The 21,048-nt window shown below is 41.5% G+C and overlaps 1 protein-coding gene across 2 annotated transcripts; it reads left to right on the top strand.

Annotated features, from left to right (window-relative positions):
• Positions 1 to 289: 289 nt before the first annotated feature.
• On the top strand, positions 290 to 15,430 carry LOC115365581 (tetraspanin-15). Of its 2 annotated transcripts, none has more exons than XM_030060666.1 (8): positions 290 to 335; positions 5,412 to 5,597; positions 6,372 to 6,446; positions 6,638 to 6,733; positions 9,351 to 9,467; positions 11,067 to 11,117; positions 13,117 to 13,233; positions 14,230 to 15,430. In XM_030060666.1, exons 2-8 carry the CDS (start codon positions 5,415 to 5,417, stop codon positions 14,566 to 14,568), a joined length of 978 nt encoding a protein of 325 aa, XP_029916526.1. In that variant the 5' UTR covers positions 290 to 335; positions 5,412 to 5,414; the 3' UTR covers positions 14,569 to 15,430. The 2 variants fall into 2 exon arrangements, with proteins under 2 accessions (XP_029916526.1, XP_029916525.1); XM_030060665.1 differs by lacking the exon at positions 290 to 335 and adding an exon at positions 838 to 1,154.
• The last annotated feature ends 5,618 nt before the right edge of the window (positions 15,431 to 21,048 follow it).

The raw sequence follows: 21,048 nt of genomic DNA, 5'->3' as shown, positions 1-21,048 counted from the left end.
CCCACTCTCAGTGAAACTTTGTGAACAGAAAATGAGGACTTGCAACAAGTGCCTTAGGTTTTGAAAAACTGGCTGTAAAGATTCATACTGAAGAACTTCTTATCTGTCTGATTATAGATATTTGTTGAGATTTTCAGAATAAACACCTGAGGTGAAAATCACTGAGGTAATTTAACACACGGCCAGCTTTGCAAGCATGTAAACCTATTTGTGATGCCGTCACTAAGTGTCACAAGGAGGCCTAATAAATCCAACAAGTGGCAACAACAACTGATGCAACCTGGAGCAAGAGCTCGGATTAGCTGTGCACTGAAGGTGAAAGTGACAAATTGCAGGTACTCTTGTCACTGTAATTTTTTTTTTTTATTGTTCTTTGCTTTTAATTTTAACTAGGTTAATTCAAAGACTTTATTCTTCACACAATTTACAAATTGCTATCCACATATTTCCATTCTCTTTATCACTTCAGTTCTTCTCTGTCAATTGCATGTATGTACTATGCACTGATTTACTGTAGTTTGAAAGATAATTTGTCATTTAATACAACAATAAATATGTTTTGATATATTATATTATATTATATTATATTATATTATATTATATTAATATTATATTAATATTATATTATATTGTGCTTGGTATAATTGTTTTGAGGGTTGGTGTAACCTACATATCATAAATGTTTCCATTTAACAGCCCAGTTTCCTCACAGGGATCATTACAGGTCCGTTGTTATCTTACCTTAAACATGATACATTATAGGTATCGTAAGCGGATTGCTTACAGTAATAAGGTGAGTTTTGTGCACTGCCCCTTTAAGAATGTAGTCAAAACAAAGCGTGGACTGCCCAGCCGCACGGAAGTGGTTTGGTGTGGTTTCGTTACGTTACACACAATAGCATGGGAGGAATGAGGGCTATTATGTATTTTGCGCATCCAGTTAGCTCTCACAATCTATAGTTTTATTTCATTGTCTATAATTTATTTAATTTGTTCATAGATAGCGCCTAAGCCAAGCGTGGGATAGCCAGCTAGCTTCTTAGCTAGCCTTGCTAACGTTAGCAGCCATGCCCTCCTATGCAGAGTTGAGGAAAACCAACCACTTCTACTATTTCATCAAATTCACCTTAAATATCTACTCAATGCTCTTCTCGGTAAGTTTCTCTCCCCTTTATTCACAGCGCTTATTCATAAGGGATAACGTTCATTTGGGCTACAGTAGTTTCCCCAAAATGCTGTGGACGCTGGCCATCTTATCGCCCCAAACTGAGAGAGCGGTGTCCCACATTTCATTCAGAAGAATTGAACTTTAATATGCCCTTGCCTAAAGATAAACGAACTTACACAGTAAAACAGAAGTATAAATCAGCTGTTGGTGTCTACTGTCCGTTGTACACTTCGGCATAAATCCAAAATACCAAACAGGATGTGTTTAATCGTTTTTTAAACTTTAGAACTGGTTCGCCTCTGTTAGGATTGTCCGCCCTGAGGGTGCACCGTGGTGGTGGGCGGGGTGAGCCATGTAGTGGTCATTTTACTGAAATAGGGTGCTCCTTGGTTGAGTACATACATGCCGCACATACCAGTAAACACTAACGATTTGTATAAGGACTTAAATTTTGTTCTATCTTGTGTGTTTTGCCGATGTTACGGGCGATATTAAATTGCCAGATTTTTCAATGGAGTGTGGCCTGTCATTCTCCTCATACAAGTGAATGAGATATGCCGGGGGTAGCCACTCAGTAATGCTATCGTATGAAAGCAATAAAGGCAATTACAGAGGCTGCAGCTCACTCTTATTTTTTAATTACATGGGCTCGTTTTTCTAATGAAACAGTTTATTGAGATACTAAATGAGTCGGCTAACAATACCGACAAAGGGGCTATCGTACGGTGGTGCAGGGCGTTGGATCCAGTAAAAGGGATGTTAACGTGGGAAAATATTTTTGCCGACAGAAAGCAGCAGCTTTCTTAAAGGCGCTGCGCTTGGCCATTTAAATCAACGAATATGGGCTCAAGTTTGGATTAAAATAAATTATTCAGTTTGACAGTAAATTAAACCTTGTGTGATTCTGTTGATGTTTCTAATTCAGAGTCTTATCTTCAAGTATTGAACTAGCTTTGATATTACCAGTTCTCTTGTATGACGAGAAATACGACCTTTTACAAATCATCAGGATATTATGATAAATGTGCCATACGAGTGAGCCATAAACAGTATTTAATTAAATAGAAGATTGTGAGAGATTGTGATTGTGTAACAGTCAAACCAGTCCTACAAGCTGCAGTTGTTTACTACTCTTTGTATTTGATTTATGTTTAGTTGAACAGTGGATCCCAGTGAGTTACTGTGCCAAAGGATATCAGTCATTCTCTATGAACTCTTTCCACTATGCAAGGCAGCTTTAAACTAACAGATAGAGTTTGATGTAACATTATGTAACTCTCCATTCAGGACAGAGCAGATAGAACTCAAATCTGTAATCTAGTAACAGTGAACCTGTTGTGGAAAATAAGTCAGTCTAACATTATCTGGTCTAACATATTATTAACATTGTATATTTTCCACTAACAGTGAACTGGACAGTAATTATTAGGATGAAAAGGTCTTGTGAATTAAAATCTGTGTCCCAGCAATATGATTTGGCCCAGTTTTGTTGTGGCCGTCTAGCAGGTCTGCTTGTGTTTGAAGTCTGCATTAGGGTTACTGAGTTCAAGGTTCCCTCACACCCCGAGGCAGTTTTCTGTGTATGCTACTTTGACTTACACTGAGGTTAAGTGGGTGATCTTTGGTTGTGGTGGGAAAGGTTGTCTGTCCTATTACGCACCTCAGTGTCTCTCATTCATAGCTCTTTGGTTCTATTTTTGTCAGTAAATGAACACTGGCATCCTCTTTGGCTGATGGATGATGACGTTAATGATCTGTCATCAAGAAGTAAAGACGAGTCTCCAACACCCCATGTGCAAACCTGTGTGTTTTACCTCGCTTTGTGCTTCGTCCCTCTGACCCTTCCACCGCTCTCTTCTTTAGGAAAATTGTGAGAATAATGTCCAATTTGCACTCCCACTCACCCCCATCCCAAACTGCCCCCACTGTCTGTGTTTGTCAAATAGATGCACCCTAAAGCATGTTATTGAATATGACTCAAAAACATCAGTAGTTTGATTCCATTAGCGCTTCCGAGTCTCTCTGTGCCTGTGCATCTCTCCGTCCTCTCCTCCACTATCCCCCTCCAACTGCCGTGATTTAGGACAGCGCGGCCTGGCTCGCCCCAACAGACAAAAGCTCCTTTGGCCGCGAGCCAGACATGTAGACTTAATTAAGGCTATCTTTGCTGTCGTCAGCTGAATTTGCTCAGTGGCATTAACGGGAATTCTTATGACAGGAATTAAGTCGCAGATGAGCTCTGGGAACAACTTTGCTTTATATAATAGAATATAAATATGTCTAGTTAATTTTTACAAGGACAGATCCAAACTGCATTTTGCAGGAGAAATCTCTGGCCACTACATGTTGCATTGTATCACAGTTTTTTTGTTGTGCATGGTGGCTACTTTGGGATACCCATCGTTGAAGCAGCCTTGAACATAAACTTAGGGTAAGGTGCCTTTTTCAGTAAGGGGCACGGTCAGTACCAAGTATCAAACTAACAGCCCTCTAGCTCCTAGGTAGCCCCTCTTACCAACTTGGTGAGCTAATTTGTATAATGTTAGCAATCTCATTTGTCTTTTATATGGATTATAATGGATCCACTTCTGTTAAAGTCGATTTCTCATTCTTATCTTCCTGCAGCCATGGAGGTAAGTAGGGTAATGTAAAGCATGGGAACCAAGCCAAATGCATCCACCAGTGCTTTATGTCCTGTTGTGATCAGCAAATGGAGTTGAAGTAGATCATCCCTACACTTAAGGTGGATTGGCTGTGTTTCCAGTTGAAAATCAATAGCAAAGTAGGCAAAGCTTGTCTTTTTCTCTTCTTCATTTGTATTGTGTAAATATTCCATATGTGGATGTAGGGCCCTGTTCCCTTTGACCCAGTTTGTCATTTTTTACTTAAAATATCTGGTCAATCTTGTTTTGGTGGATTTGTCCAAGTATTGTGCAACTCCACTGAAACAGTCTCTTAGGAATCTATTGTTTAATTTATTGCTAAGTGGCTGTGTGGCGTCCTGCACACTTGTTAAAGCTGTAGAATAAGGCTGTCGACTGGGTTTTGGTTGTCTAGCAGTATGTGAGTCGGTGCTGACGAAGGTTGTGATGGAACAGTGGTATTACACCAAAACCTTGTTTTACCTCCATTTTTCTATTATTCCCTGTACTTCTAATCATCCTTTTTCATTTATTAGCTCTTACTCAGCACAGTGCGAGCACTTACGGCTGCCTCAGCACTTTGCAGGGTTTTCATGTTGGATTAGAAAGAACAAAAGCATCCAACTTGGAATCACAAAGCAGGAAACAAAATTTACATTTTAGCTTTTTGCTTTTGTGCAACAGAACATCAAGCAGAGCTGTGCGTCTTATAAAATTTTGGACATTTCTGATTCTCTTGCAGTGGCTCTGATAAAACGCCAGCCCTATCTTTGAGAGCGCAGGCACTCCTCTAAACAAGCACATCTTCTTTCACATCCTACCCTGCAGGCCTGTGTTGTCCTCAGTAATTGTAATTTCCCAGGACTGTCATTCAGCTAGGCAATTCAACTAGAGGCAGACAGATACATTGGTTTGCAGATGTCAGGCCAATATTGGCCCTTAAATACAACTCCGATATTGTCGGATAAAGTTGTCCACCATGGGTTTGATGCAGCAGGATGATTTTGTTCAGTAGCTTTGATGGATGTCAGTCTGTAAAACCTACACTGAACCCGTTCCACCCTACGTTGATGAGCTGCCAACCCACCTTAAAGAAATTCACTAGCCTGCATTTCATTGGACAGTTTTAATGCCCCATGATGGTCTAAATATTTGGCATCAGCCCTCAGGTAGTTGCCAGCTCATAGTCACTTGGCTGCCAAAGTGGTTGGTCGAGAACAGAAGCTTACCATCCATGGCCACTTTTAACTTAGCATTTGCCTTAGTTTGGAGTTGCTGAGATCTATTCCTCCCAGCAAACGGTAAGGGAATTGGCAACGGTTTAACTTGAGCATCATGAAATGACAGCTCAAGTTTGCCATGATACACTTCTGTGGGATTATATTCCTGGATCTGCCTACAAATAGACCCACAGTGGGGCAACAGAACCCCACTTGATAAGATTTTGTCACAGGGCTCCCAGACTGCACCTGGGGAGATAAGTGGGATGAGAATGAAACCTGTGATATTTGGTAGCTTCAGCTGAGGAGAACCCGGGTATCGACCTTCCAAAACCTGTATAGGAAGCATCCGACCTCCCACTGTCTTCCTGTGTCTTCCAGCTGATGGGCCTGTGTGTGCTCTGTGTGGGGGTGTACGCGGAGGTGGAGAGGCAGAAGAACCGAACCCTGGAGGGTGTTTTCCTTGCTCCTGCCGTGGTGCTCATCCTGCTGGGCCTGGTGATGTTCACCGTGTCGGTGGTGGGCATGGTGGGATCCCTCAGGGACAACAAGACCCTGCTGCACATGGTAAGGATGCAGGAGTCGGAGGAGGACATACGTGCACATCTCTTTTATTAAGTTTGTTACAGTTGGTGTGCATGTGTCTGTGCATGTGTGTGGGTTTATCTCAGTTATGGTTCTTGCATTGCTGAAAGCAGTTTTTTCTTTTTACATAAACTATCATAATAAAAGCATAATTTGACAGAATTATGACTACATGTAATGTTTTTCTAGGAACTGCTTTCTTCAGTTTTCAAAACAAAATCACAAAAATAACTAGATAAGAGAGGTAATGGACATGAAACACACACACCCTGCAGAAATTTTCAGAACAGCAGCAGCGCATGAGACATTTAAGACTAAACTGCTTTTGCTAAAATACAAAAGTGGACATGGTTTTGTTCAAATGCAAAGTCCAGCTGTGACAAAGGGACAGTGTTGTTAAAAATAAAAATAGACAAGAGAAAGCCTGAATTGTGCTGCATCCAACATGCAAGGCGCATAATTTGGGGCAGGCGCTCAACTGCTCTTATCAGAACATAGATAATGACAAGGAAAAAGGAGCATGCTGAAAACTGTGACACAAGTGATATCAGTCTACCTTGTTAAACTTGTTTTTAACACTTGCAGATTTTTGTAAATGACCCTTTCATACACAAAAGATTGTTTAATGTTACAAGACATATCTACATAAGTCTCTCAACATGGTCAACACAGGCACGTTGGTTTTTTGTGGCAGTGTTTGTTTCACTGGATCCAGAGGAAGCCCTGTGTGATCCTGTTGTCTGTCTCCCTCCACAGTTCCTGTGTGTTCTCTGTGTGTTGCTGCTTCTGCAGGCAGTTGCTCTCATTACTGCTCTCCTCTTTGAAAAGAAGGTAAATGTCTCTCCTATACCTCACAGTCACACACTCCTTTTCTATTCCCTGTTGGCTTACCATCTGCAGTTTGTCCGCAGCCTCCCCACTGTACTGCTGTCAGTCTCTCTGATTGACAACACCTTTGCTAATGTTCAATATGTTGCTCTCTCCGCCTCTTTCTATGAATCTACCTCTCTTCCTCTGTCCAGACATCTGCCTTGTTTCAGAATAGTATACGAGAGGGAATCAAGCACTACTACGATGATCTGGACTTCAAAAACATCTTGGACTATGTGCAACAAAAGGTAGTAAGGTGGTTTTCATTAAAAACTGGAGGTGGGGGTGGGAGGGGAGGTGCGTTTATGAGCACGGGGTTGGGCAGTAGGATGAACATAAGGAATCAGCAGTGATCAGGCATTTAAGACATCAAGCATAAATTAAACAAGTAACATGAATAGACGCACTAGAAGATACAGCTTCAGGCTTCATTGAGCAATGTAAGTGCACATTCATCCAATCACTTAGCCTTGCTGCTGTCTCAGTATCTTCAGTGTCATATTACCTGGTAAAGGTTAGGTTCTTCGCTTTCTGTCTGACATGAAAAATTTAGGATCCGCGTATTTCCCACACAGCACTGTCCGAAGGTCCCTGAATGCAACACACCCTGAGCTTTCCTATTGTCAAAACATTCATTGTCTCTCAGTAGCAACTACAATTCTTGATCACATCTAAAATCAAACAACAGTAACAACTTAGAGGGAAAGCTACTGTTAAAATTGCTTATTTTCAGGTCAGTTCCAATTTCACAATTTCATCTGTTTGCTGCGCCTTTTCCACTGATCTGGTGTTGTTTTTTTGGGTGATTTTCTAGACCTGCGGTAGGGAAAAACAGCCTATTCAGCCCATAGTAACGGAGTACTTTTCACTTTTTTATTTGCCATTTATACCCTTGTTACAACTCTCTTACCTGCAAATGCCAACTGCATACAAAGGAAGGAAGTAGAACGATGAAACTCACATGTTAGAGTTTCTAGCAAATATGTCCTGACCAGTGGCAACACCTGGGCACAGTGTTTCACCAAAATCTAAAAAAAGACAAATTACATAATGCAGTGCTTATTCTCTGTTTGAGCTCATAGTTAATGAAATGCAGTCCAGTTCAACAGCACCACTGAAAGCTGTTACCACTATTCTGTCCCCCTCATGTATATTAACAGGGAGGACAAAAAAAATTACACATTCTCCACAATGTCAACAAAAACTGAACTAAACTTCCCTAAACAGGTGGATCTAAAAAGGTCATTAGGTCACTCAGTGATATTATGACATACTATATGTACTGTCTCTCAGTTCTAGGCTAAAAATGTTTTTTTGTTTGGACCTGGCTATTTCCCAATTTATTATAAAAATGTAATATAAACACTATAAATGTTTGTGATTTGCCTTTTCTGATGTCCACGTTTAGATTGTTTTGATGACGTTTGGTCCACCACAGTGTTGCACAGGGTGCGAAACAACTTGCCCACACTTTCGTGCAATGTTAGGGAATTGCTTTGCATGTTCTTTCTCAGTAATTTTTGCCTGTAAATGTGAAAAAATTGAGTCTTGACCCTGTGACCCTCAGACTAGAGGACAGTGTCACTAGTGTCACTAGACATAGGTGCTACTGGTTGTAGCACCTATAAATAATTCTCCTCTGCATGTGCTCCATACCTCATCCTTCAGTCAAGTATCTCTCTCTTGTCAGGAGCTTTTTTTAAGTTGCTTGTTAGCCAAGGCACAGACTTTCTTTTATCATCCCTTCTAAATCACCATTTGCTCTGTCTGGAGCTTTTCTATGTAGAGCTATTTCATGTTTTGTCATTGTCATCTGCGTCAATAAAGAGCGCAATAAATCCTCCTTCCCGGCATGTGTCCCGTCCTTTTGTTTTCCATTGCTGCCGCTCATGCAGTGTGTTATTTGCACTGCCGGGTGCGTGGCAGCCTGTAACAGCAGTAGAATAGCACCCGGCTGAAGTGGAACCGAGGCGGTAACAAGGTGTTGTGGCAATAATGACTGAGAAAGAGCTGTCCATCATTGTCCCGGTTTTCAACATGGGCAGTTGATTGGATTTTCAAAGCTGGAGTTTTAAAAGGATTGTCTTTTATTCAGTCTCCAAGTGCCCAGTCTTAACCTGAGCCCCTGCTCCCTGCTGGGATCATCTCCACATCCATCTCCATTTGCTGTTGGAATTGGAAGTCAGATTACTCCAGGACTGAGGGCTGGTCTGGGTGGGTGGGGGGTGGGGGGTGTAGGAGACAACTCAGTAAGCAGCTTCAGGCTTAAAGGGACATTTAACTAAAAACAACACTGGACCCATAAAAGATCTTGATCCCAAAACTGTAGGTTATGCAGATTTTAACCATCAAGATCTATGAAAAAAAATATAGTAGTAGGAATTTTCAGAAATTACACAGTAAATTCCAGGAAGCATTTTTGGGTGGACAGGCGTCTTATAGTCTTATAGTCCACCAGCGGGACGGAGGGTGTAGATGGTTGGACTTCACTGAGATGTGTAGTGCAAGGCATTATGATTATTTGAGTGTTTATGATTCTGCAATGCTAAAACCTGGAAGTACTACCAAAATCTTCCAAATGAATAAAATAAGATTTTTTCCACCAATTTTTCCTCTAAAGTCCCGAAAATTAAACATGTTATGAGGTTACAAGTCATAGGGTTTCCATGCACTTCAAGTCTAAGGTGACAGAGGTTTTGTTTCCACAGCAAAAGCTGTAACTCAGTTGGTTATCTCAATTTAAGGAGTTTTAAAGCGCTTCATCTCACTGCTGTTTCAAAGTTTGGTGTGCCTGCTGAGTTTTGCTCTTGTTTTAACAGCATACTCAGTTCCTTAATGTTATTCACTTTGTTTTTTCCTCTCCAGTTTTCGTGTTGTGGAGGGGATGAGTATAAGGACTGGGGAGTCAACCAGTACCATTTCTGTAATGGTACTGGTCCATTGGCCTGTGGGGTTCCATACACCTGTTGTGTTCGCCGCAAGGTGAGTGCCGGCAGCATGGACACACACTGTGCCTACACACTTCACGTTAAATCCTAAAACATATGTCCGCTAATTATGCTTTTTCTGGGGAGTCTGCCAATAGAGCATGAAAGTGATGAAAAGAAAAGATGTAAGAAACAAAAACTGTGGAGATGTCCTAGAGTTAGACCCACCTTTGAGTCAGTATTTAATGTGGGTGGAGTGATGGGTGATTACTGGGTGAACTGGTGCTACAGGAAGTAAACACTGTACAATACTGTTTAAAAAATCAGCAAGCTAACTGTAACAAAAGATAATACAATCACATTTCCAACATCTAACATAAATTAAACCTGCTACAGAAGTTTTATTTCATCTTACTTAAAATTCACCAGTCACGTATTGAGAAGGGCGCCTGGGCACTCGTCTGGTGGATCATATTCATTCGATGATCGTGCACGTGGAAGCTTGGCACTCCCTAATGAGTGTTTATATCAGAGGAAAGGTAGACAGTCCACGCAAAGCAGAAAGTAAATGGATTCTATTACCTTCCGATCTCATTGGCACAGAGGTCTTTTAGATTCCTACTCTGAGCTGAGGAGCTCTGCACATTTCAGATTAACCAATTTAGCCAGTGTTAATTAGGTAGTATTGATACCGTGTGATCAGGAAATGAGAGTCAGTAAGACTGCATGGGCCTGCTGCTGTGGGAAGGACAGGCTAGGATCCAAGACATGCCTACCCATCCCTCGTTCAATATCCTGCTAACTGTGACTGCTGGTACAACTCTAAATCCAAACACTGAATTAGTTGTCTGATTTAAAGGATCCTTCCCGTGCAGCACAGCTAACCTCTTGTTGGTTGACAAAAGTCTTTTATTCAGCAACAGGGACCAACACATTTCAACTCAGCAGTCGATCATTTACATGAACAATACTTTTTTTATCTTAGATGTTATTGCTCTGTCCTGAAAAGCTCCTGGTTGTTTATTCACTATAAAACTACTGTGTTAGACATAAAGTTGCAGTCACTCACTTTTTTCATGTACTGAAGCTGTGAGAACTCATTTTGATGGCGGCTAAAAGAGAAACCTGCCATTATATATTATATCTGCCCGACAGGGATGTAATTGATTGTGTAGGCAAAGTCCTATAGGTGACATGTTGTGTGATTCACATGTATTCTTGTGGGCTTTGGGAGACTTTTCCTCCACCACTGCTAAATTAAATGTAGGTCCCTTGTTGCCCCCTTTATTCCCTATCTGCTTGTTATTTCCCCTGTTCCACGGATCACAAAGCACTGGTACAGGCTCTTGAAGCAGTGGTGTGCTGGGCGAAGTACAGAGATCTATAGAATCCTCCAGCACACACACACACACACACACACATCATAGATATGAGAGTTACTTAAAAATGGCTGAACCCTGGCTGGGTTGTGTTGTTATCAGCTCCTGGCTGTCAGGTCTGTAGTCCTGTTGCAGACGTTCAGGTTTACGCTCTGACTGGCAGGGGACAGCTACACGTCCTCCTGAGGAGCATATCACTGTCATTTATATCCCCCTAACAGTGTATGTGGCCATTTTAGCTCAATTAAAGTCTTTTCTCTGCATCATTTGCACAGGTGGGAGAGGTAGTCAACACCCTTTGTGGTTACAAGACCCTGGATCAACAGGTAAGAGGAACAGTTGTTTATTTTACATGTTTCTTAGGTGTTTTTGGAAAACGAACCACACAAATTAGTGCAGATTCCTCCGGTATTCAACTGACAGCTGTCACATCCATCCAAGTTAAATTTGACTTTTTATTCTTAGAATGGGGAGAAGCCTGTACATTATATACATTAGTATTTCTTCACTAGAAAAAATGATTCCTGGTAGAGTGCTGGGTTGTAGGGTTGCCTAGGCGTTACGAGCGGGTGTTATGATGGTGGTGAGATATCCTCATTAGTCGCTCCGTGCTCCCCTGAGCTGCTAATCCACAGTACTGTATATGCATCTCTCCATTCCCTACTGTAGCACAACTCCCAAAATAACACTTTAAGCACACAAATGAACGCAAACAAAACAGACAACATAAAAAAACAAGTCCTGTTACCCTTCCTTTTCGGAGGAAATTAAACAGCTCTTTTCTTATTTTCCTATTTGAATTGGAAAGTAGATCTGGCTGGTAGCATCTAAAGGAAACTTCTGCTCCAGGAAGAAACAGCCTGATAGTACTGTCACAAATAATTGTAATTGTGTGGAAAAAAATGGGGACTGGGGCTTTTTGTTTTTTTATATTGGCATAATCCACTTTGTTCTTCTTTGTTTATGTACTAAAAGAGTTTTTTGCGAGGTGGAGGTGAATGGAGATGTAGAAATACAGTATTCTGGACTGTCAGATATATTAGTCCGCCATGTGGACTCTTGTCACGCTCAGTTAACGCTACAACCCAGCACATTTTGCTCCAAAGCAGTATACGGGTTACTTGGCAAAGCTAAATGATTTAGCTCTGGATTTATCTTAAGGTAGTTCATAATAATCTTGAAGGCATAAACATTATGCTCTCACTGTAGGGGAATGTACTGCTATGGTCAGGTGAGATTCAAAGTGTGGGGAACTCTACCCCACGCCACGTTTTAGAACCCATAAGGCCCATGGTGTTTTGGTTTATTTAAGAGTTGTGCAGTCTTTGTTCTGGGGGAAACTTAGCAAGGAGCTTACAGCCACACCACCCTGAGCACGTCCGATCTCAAAAGCTAAGCAGGGTCAAGCCTGGCTAGTGCTTGGGTGAGAGACCGCCTGGGTATACCAGGTTCTTTAAGCTCTTTGTTACATTTCCCCAGAATGTGTGGCCTGAATGACGGGAATCATGGTTTGGGAAAACTAACAAACACTGCACAGCTTTTAAATAAACCAAAACACCATGGGCCTTATCGATTCTAAAAGGTGGTGTGGGGTAGAGTTCCCCACAGCCACCCACTGATTCTATCTAAAAGACCGACAAACGAAAGGTTTTAGATCCAAAAGAACTAAAAAGAGAGAGGAGAAAAGAAAACTTTGCATTAACGCAAAACTCACTTCCGTCACACACAAACTCAGATGTTCATTCAAAACAAAAAATCACAGAAAGCCAACTGATGGTGTTGACTCTCCGGTGACGCACAGCCCAACTGAGCAGGCAAAACTCCCAGCCAGGCTGATTAGCAGCAGCTGGAGAGAATGACACAGGTGCACCCAATAGCTCCTGATTAGCAGGGAAACTCTGTGGCACACACTTTGAATCTTACCTGACCATAACAGTGCCAAAATGTGGGTGTGTTCTGTAAGAAGCCTCAGCTAGTGTATTTTTCTGTGTGAACTTCATTATCAAAAAGGCTATTAACGCACCTCCAAGTCAACAAATCGACTCAACAGGGGCAAGCAGACACTTTGACGCCGTCGTCTTGCCTCTCTCTGTCCCTCAGCCTTAAGCTTTTCAGATATTCGCAGCACTCTTTATTGTTGCAAATGAGTGAACAGCTCATTGAAATTATCTCTCTGTTTTGGTAAAGCACCGGCGGTTTCACACCGAACTTCAACTGGAGTTTTCAAACTTCACTGGCTGAATTTCTTAGGTGTTTGGTAGATATTGACTTTGAGCATAAAGTTGAAACTTTCCTCACATGCTCTTTGCCTGATGTGTGCATCAGCGTGAAACCCTGCATGAGCTGATCCATGTGAGAGGCTGTATCCACGCCGTCAACCTCTGGATGAGTGACAACATTGGAACAACCGTGGCACTCTGCTGTGCCATTGGACTACCACAGGTAATTTACAACCCAATGCTCTTAGGCACTGAACCAAACTGTGTCTTAAATCCTCTGGCCGATCAAATAAGTTTGCTTTTTCTTCTTAAAAATGTGCAGTTTCATTGTGTCCTTGCATCACTGCCTGCCAATTCATTAGTGTTATGTATGCTGCATACGAAATAATGATACGGTCATCATCTGGGCGGTGATTTTGGAACACTGCCCAAATAATTACATTTTCAGGAGGAACATTAAACTGAATGGGTTTTGACCTTAAATTTCAATTTTCACTTGCTCTTTCCCTTCGGCTTGGCTCTTTCCCAATCTGTGCCGTTCCTACTCATCCAGTAGCTGTCATATACAGTATGTTCTCTCATAAACAAACTCATCTCTCTCAGACACTCATCTGTGTGAAAGTACAGAGTCTCAGAGTCCCAATGGAGACGCCTAATTATACCTCACAGTGCGTCTAGCTGCGTTAATAGATTATTAGGCAGAACAGGAGGTGTTGTACGCTTCAGGATTGTTTTTTTTTTTTTTTAGTTCATACAAACCACAGGAAAGTTTCTCCTGCTAAAAATGAACACCACTGTGGTTGCATTAAGGTTAAGGCTCCCTTATTCTGTTGTTTTCTGGAGAAGAAAGTTTTATGTGAAACTGGTACCTTTTTATCAGTCATCGCCAACAGAATTTTCTAGTGTGATGCCAAGCTGCTCTTTCTCTTCCAAACCAGTCATCACATTCTCTTCCTAAATAAAACCTTCTTATTGACGACTGGACAAGAGCTGGGATATCATCCATCTCATGCACAACTTACTCCCAAGAGCTTTTATGAATAAAAAAAAAAAAAAAAGTACAAATTTTGTGATTGCAAAGTTGGAGAAAGGTGGGACTTAAAAATTAATTTTGATGCCAAATTCCACAGGTTACATCAGGTAGCTCCAGTTCTTTCTAGTATATCAAAAGTTAAAACTAATCTCAATTATTATTATCATTATTATTATCTCCCTGCAGCTGCTGGGCATCATTTTGAGCTGTATCTTCTGGAACCTTCTGGTCGACATGAGCGAGTCCACCGACATGGTGGACTTCAAGACACTGAAGAGAGCAGGCTTCGAGTACAGCGAGCTGGACCTGAGCGGCGCTGGCTGGTGCATGTGCCTGCCGAGGGACGGAGGCTACCTGCCCGTTCCCGCCTCCGAGCCCGAACTCGACCCCATCGACATTCACTTGGAGAAGCTCAAGAAGCAGCCGCCCCGCACGCACTCACAACTCCGAGAACTGCAGGAGTCCCGATCAGCCACGGGGCTGGACGAGGTCGACATCGGTCGCAAGCAGAAAAGGGAACACTGAATGATCTTTTAGCCTTTTTTGCCACGTTTTGTTTTGTCGTCGTAATAATTGCATTCGTTGGAGTCATGTTGCACTACTTAATCATCCGATCAAGAGAATTTTGGTCAACTAAAGGGAGTATATATAATTTGGCACTTTGAGGCATTTGGGGTAATCGTTTACCTTGTTTACAACAGAAATCGGAGGAGCAAGATTGCAACAGTGACTGTTTTAAAAATATTTTTTTGTCTCTTGTTTGTGATGGTTAAATTTAACTATTTCTGGCATTATATATCACATTCTATTTAATTTTTTAGCCTTTGAATTTGAGCTGTGTCTCATGTGCTAAAGCTTACCTCAGGCTATTTTGAAAATGGCCCAGTAGTCAGAGCACAGTAATATTTGGTGTATAAATTTATGGTAGCTTGAGATGAGGTTTTCCATGTCTGAGAAATAGGAATAGCCAAATATGTCTTGCGTGTAGCGTCTGTGACGGATGTATATGTATATTATTTCTTTTTATTATGATCTGAATTTGATTTTGTGCAATCAGTGTACATTGTAAGACTGACAGTTGTGGAATAACATGGAATGCATGTTTTGTACTGTATATGAAGTATGTAAAAAAACAAAAAGTGAAGTTTCCAGGTGTTAGGTTTCTCATCAGGGGGGTTTCAGTCTGTTCCATTTTTGAACTAAACTTTTTATTCTTTCCAGCTTTTCAAGTAACAACTAACAGGACTATCCCTGACTACCAATCAAGTAAAAAAGCTACAAAATGATCGTTTTTTGTATGATTTATGCACTGTTTTGAGCTTCCCCCTAGCTCCTGCCTTGTATCAGCACTACTGTTCTTGTCAATAAAGCTGAATTTGTCTACTGACTTGCATGCCTGCCTGCTTTTTGCATGCGAACATAATGGGTCAGGTAGAAATTGAAACAGTTTCCCCGCCCGTGCAGAGCATTCTGTCTTGCTGTAGCTTACACTTCACACTATAGAAGGTTATTGATGACAGCAGAGCATTGCCTCAAGAGTAGGGTATGCTATGGAATTGATGTAATGTTCATTGATTGCATAGCTGCCACCTCAATGAGAAAAGTGCAAATCTCACAGATTGATCTGAGAAATAGTCCACTGTTTCTCTCACCCCATCTACTGGCATTAATTGACACCTTTTTTTCCCATAAATTCATTCAGAAATTGCTTGATAGCTTTGTCTGGTGGACTAAATCTCAAGTGTGACTGGGAACACTTCTCATAAAAACAGCAGCTCTTTCCTGCTTTACACACACACACACACACACACACACACACACACACACACACACACACACACACACACACAGCCTCCTGAAATCACTACCGCTGTGTGAAATGCACCAGCCGCACTAATTCACATCCACCAACAACATGAATGTGCACACCTAGCCCCCTCCTGAATGTCATCTCTCCTCATTCACTTCTCACCCCTCTTCCCTCCCTCACGATGACGATCACCAGCCAGTGGGAGGAATGATTGTGGGAAGAAGATGAACTGCGTCTCCAAAATAACACTCAATGGCGCTGAGCGCAGGATGTGCGCACATCCAAACAACCCGCAATTATGATGATAATGACATGAATGCCGCTGTTACAATCAGGAAATGGGCAGCTTCTCAGTGCCCCCCTCAACTGCACACACACACACACACACACACACACACACACAAGCAAGTATTTCAGGCAGAAACTCATCTGACAGTGAAGAGGCTCAGGGATTTGGAGGCTTACAATCAATAGCAGTTGTTGCAAAGAGCACATATTGAGCTTGGATGGGAATATAAAATTTTCAGGAATTTCCGAGTTGTGAACATAAAGTATATTGATCCTGAAAACACACACTGCATGTCATGTCTGTGCAGCGCACGCTGGATCCAAAGCTCAGAGACTGAAAGCACATCGTACAGGAGAATATGATCCATCTGATCTCTTGTGTTGAAATAGCTTTGATATAAGGACAAAGAAGAAATCCTGAAAAGGGCAAAGGTCCTCAAGGACACAAACGTCTTCATTAATGAAGACTTTTCAGAAGCAATACAGAAGGTAAAGGAAAGATCTTCTGCCTTGGTTGACAGCTGAACGACTGAAAGACATCATTGCAGATCTTCGGCATGATCAACTGGTTGTCCAGCCTCCTGACTCAGGCTAGTAGCTCCACTGACATATTGCATGAACTGCGTGACTTGTACCAACGAGGTGATGGAGCATCCTAACACTAATACCATGGAGAGCAATGCCTGTGAGTTCAAACTGAATGTGCCTGATAACTTGGTTTTCAATCCTTTTGAGTTTTTTACACCACAGCGATGAGATCCCAATTGATACACAGAATATACTTTCATTTCATGCTCTCAATTTGTTAGCTGACAACTTTATGAAACATGAAAATGAAAAAAAAAAAAAAAAAAAACATTCAACAAACATGAAAAAACTACAGAAGTGTGTCATTTTAAAAACAAACCAATGCAGCTCCTACAGCATATCATTTGAAGTTAAGCATATATTGTGCAGAACATCTTGGCACAACTAATCCAGAAACCACATGTGGGCGGTCACACACATTGAAGAGCTAGTCTGCAACTTTGATGAAGTTTTGCATTCCAGGAAGACTCCTGAGGGTTCTGGGGTAAAATAAATAATGGAGCCCGCTCTGTTTTTGCCATCTGACACTCTCAAAGGAATGACATTGTGCCCACGTTTTGCATAATTTGTGCTCTCACGTAAAGAAAACGTGCTCTCAGTGCCAGACACTGGATCACTGCTGTTGCATTGTGCCTTGAGAGATGACTGCTTTCTGCTGAAAAAATCATAATATATTACAGAATTTCATTTGAATTTTAATAATAATAACTGATAATGCACTCAAATTCAGATACACCTCTGTAAACTCTGCCATCTGTAACCATGCCAACTGCTTTGGTTTACATTGAATCAACTATTGAGTAGTAGAATTGAGTAGAATTCATCATATCAATGCCAGTATAGTCCATGCACCTTAATCAAGGGCACAATGGAAGTAACATGCAGCCACAATTGTCTGAGCCCAAAAAGTCAAACTGAAAAAAAAAATACATTAAACACACAAATTACAATTGCTTGACCTCAATTTAATGTTTCATGGGCGCTGCTATAATTTCTTTCCTCTGTTAATTACAAGCCATGCCAGCACTGAATACCTTCATACTGACTGCCACCTTTCTGAGGCAAATCCAACCCTGCTATTTAACGTTCGCAGAGATGGACGAGTGTCAATCCACCGGTGTCTGCACACTTGATTAAATTGCCCATTTGTGTTGGTTTTCAGTTGCAGGGGAAGTCTGACCAAGCAATCTGGAGTCAATTTCACACTGAATGCTCTCTGGGCTGGTAAGGTAGCACACACACACATTTGATACTTTTAGCAGGAGCTTCTCCCTGAGTGTCAGGACTGCGGGATCCCAGCACTTGGGTGGTTAGAGGAGGGCCCCTAATTAGCTTAATAATGAGCACAGTGTTTTTGACAGAATGCATCCCCTCTCTCTCCACATCCGACTTGCTGCTTTAGAGGTTCAGCGCTCTTTATATAGCTCCGCTTCTTCTTCGCAATTAGTACCTGCAGTCTCGCTCCATTCGTTTTTAATATACTACCTTTAATAGCCTGCCTCCTTCCTTTTCTCCGGGCTGCTGTATCAATTTTTAACAACGTGAAAGGAGGCAGGGGGTTATGACTGGCACAATCAATTGAGCAGGGAGCTTCAAGTGATTTATTTTTAAGAGCCTGGAGTCATTCTGAGAGTCATTTCTTATACTTGGAAACGTTAAATGAAAAACCCACTCTCGCATACTGTTGCAGATATCATCAGCAGCCTGCGAGTTACATCATGATGAAGGGCTTCAATTTACTTCTCTGATGTACCCACTTTTCCCCAGCCTGCCTCATCCACTGATTCTTCAGCAGTCAGTCTTTATTCTTCAGTGGTTCGTGATCTTCCTCGGCTCCCGGAACGCCTTTCAACAAAGGCCAGAGAACAGGAACAAACCTGTTGCTCTAAATTAAAGGTGGCATGTGGGCATATAAATATAGATATCTAGCCAACTCTTTTGAACTACCGCTCGCTGAAAGCAACAACTTTTGTGTACTGAGGCTGGTGCTGGAGGAAAAATTGGCATCTCTTCCTCTTCTGTGATGGATTTCTCCCAGTATGATCGATTGGCGCAAAACAGTGAGTCTTGAAAGAAGCCTTTTTTCATTGTTCTGACGGACTGACACTAAACCTTGACTTTTACTGGTGTTGTTTTAGACCCCTGGAGCATTTTCTGCTGTCAAATTCCATTACACCTCTGCTGGAAATATCTACTTTTGACCAGATCTGTGCAGAACCCAATCAAATCTCCTTGATGGAGAATCAAACCCCCTGGCGGTGAGTTTGCCAGACCCTTCGACCTCCACGGCTCAGGCCAGCTGCTGGGTATGAAGCATGCGTCCCAAGGCGGTCAACTCCAGGCCTCTCAGAGCGCACTTCCCTGCTTAACAACACAGACAGTGTAGCAGCTCTGTGTGTAGACTAAGGAGGAATATGCAGAGAGACCACTTAATGCAAGCTGACGAGTAACTTAACTCTGTGTTGCGTGCTATGAGTCAGCGCCACCTCATCAGCGCTGATGAATGACTGTCCATTTAATGGTCATTAAGGACACCATGTGGATGAATTAGGAGTGACAGATTAAGGCTCCCTGGAGAAATCATTTGACAAAGGTACAACTCACACAGTTTACTTTTGGGCCGTTGACTTTTACTACTTCAATGATAGATGTTTCTGTTTGGAGGAAGAGCAGCTCAGTGTGACTGATGAGTTTATGTCCTACGTGCAGGCCCGTCATCATGTGGCCTGCGCAGTCTGTTTGTCGGCGAGGAGGATGAATAAAGATGAGTCTTCAGCGATGGTGGCAGCGTCATAGCTTAATGCCACGTTTGACAGGCGTCAAACGTGGCGTTTGGAGGTAAGGAGTGTCCGACAGAGTTGAGCCACTCCTTACCTCCAAAACAGCCTCTGCCCTCCGGGTGCTGCTGCCATTCTGCATCCTGAACTGTGTGTAGTGGCTTTTTGGGATGATTTGTTAATGTCTGAGTGCTGGGATGGCTCATCATGAGGGAGGCATCCCCCGCCACCTTCAATCCAACTGCAGTGCTACATGTTAATTATCAGTTTAATCCAGATTCATAATGTAAATGTGATCGCTGTGGTGAGTTTTGTCTTCAGTAAGGAGAATCTTTTGCCAAGAGATACGGTCATGTCAGCCTTGTGGGAAGTTTTCTGTAATGCCATTAAAGGAACAGTTCAATCAAAATACCTTAGTGCAGTCTTAAGTGTATCTGTCTGTTCTTCAGCGAGAGGAAGTCCCAGAGAAACTCATCGCCAATAAGGCCTGTGGATTATGCCGTGTCACTGTTTCTAAGAGCTGCTGCTGTTGACTTTTTCACATGTAAATGTTTGCTGGTTTGAGCTAGGGCTGCACTTAACAACTATTTAAAAAAAAAAAAAAAAGATTAATCCAACACTTTTTTTTTTTTTTTTTATTATTATTATTTTTGTGGTCATTCAATCCACAGACTAATTTATTGATTAATCAATTCACAGTTATTTTTAGGTGAATCAGTTGTAATTAATGAACCTTAATATTATTTGAGTAATCCAAAAACAAACTGCAAAAACATTAATTTAGCAGTACATTAAAGTATTTTCTCATTTTAAAAAAAATGGAGCAACTTGTATGAGGAGCATTTTTCAGGAATATAGACATGTGCAATCTGAATGATCAGTCTTAACTTTTTAGTAATAACTTTTTAGCATAAAAAAAATACATTTTAAGTTTTTTTTTTTTTTTTTACAAAATGGGTTATTTTAATTTAACATGATTTTATTTAACATGTTTTTTTTATGGTTTTTCAATCATCCAAAATAAGTTTAGTCCATGTCCTGTTATTGTACAGTAGACTAAAATCACATTCAGTATTGAACTCACTCGCTTTTTTTGTCTGAGAATCAATTCTCTCTCTCTCTCTCTCTCTCTCTCTCTCTCTCTCTCTCCCCCAAAAAATACATTTCTTATTGACTGTGCTGGCAGCGCTGTTTTCTAGCATTTTGCGTTTTTCGATGTTTCATTCCATATAAATAAGCGCACTTCCGCCTCAACATCACTTAACATGAAGATGAAACTGCCCCCTGCAGAAATATGCTGCGTGCTGATATAATCTGTACATTATGTTCATATGAAGCCTGTTGATTCACGCTAACATCATCCTTTTATAACATTTGTGACAGAAAAGTGATCAGGACTGTCTCACTGCCATCCTCCCAAACAGCTCCTGTGTGTTTCAGACAGTCCTGTGTGGCACTTGTGCTGCTATGAAGAGCCGTTTCAGAGTGTATGACACACTGCATTACTGGGTCTCTCTGTAAAGTATCCTTATACTGTTGATG

Source organism: Myripristis murdjan, chromosome 9 (genome assembly GCF_902150065.1).
Source record: "Myripristis murdjan chromosome 9, fMyrMur1.1, whole genome shotgun sequence".
NCBI lineage: Eukaryota > Metazoa > Chordata > Actinopteri > Holocentriformes > Holocentridae > Myripristis > Myripristis murdjan.
This window is presented reverse-complemented; position numbering and strand designations above follow the sequence as displayed.

Excerpts from the sequence above, each read along its gene's own strand:
- LOC115365581 (XM_030060665.1), top strand. The coding sequence starts at position 1,068 with ATGCCCTCCTATGCAGAGTTGAGGAAAACCAACCACTTCTACTATTTC. Across the intron at positions 9,468-11,066 it reads CCTGTTGTGTTCGCCGCAAG|GTGGGAGAGGTAGTCAACAC; the intron begins GTGAGTGCCGGC and ends TCATTTGCACAG. Across the intron at positions 13,234-14,229 it reads GTGCCATTGGACTACCACAG|CTGCTGGGCATCATTTTGAG; the intron begins GTAATTTACAAC and ends ATCTCCCTGCAG.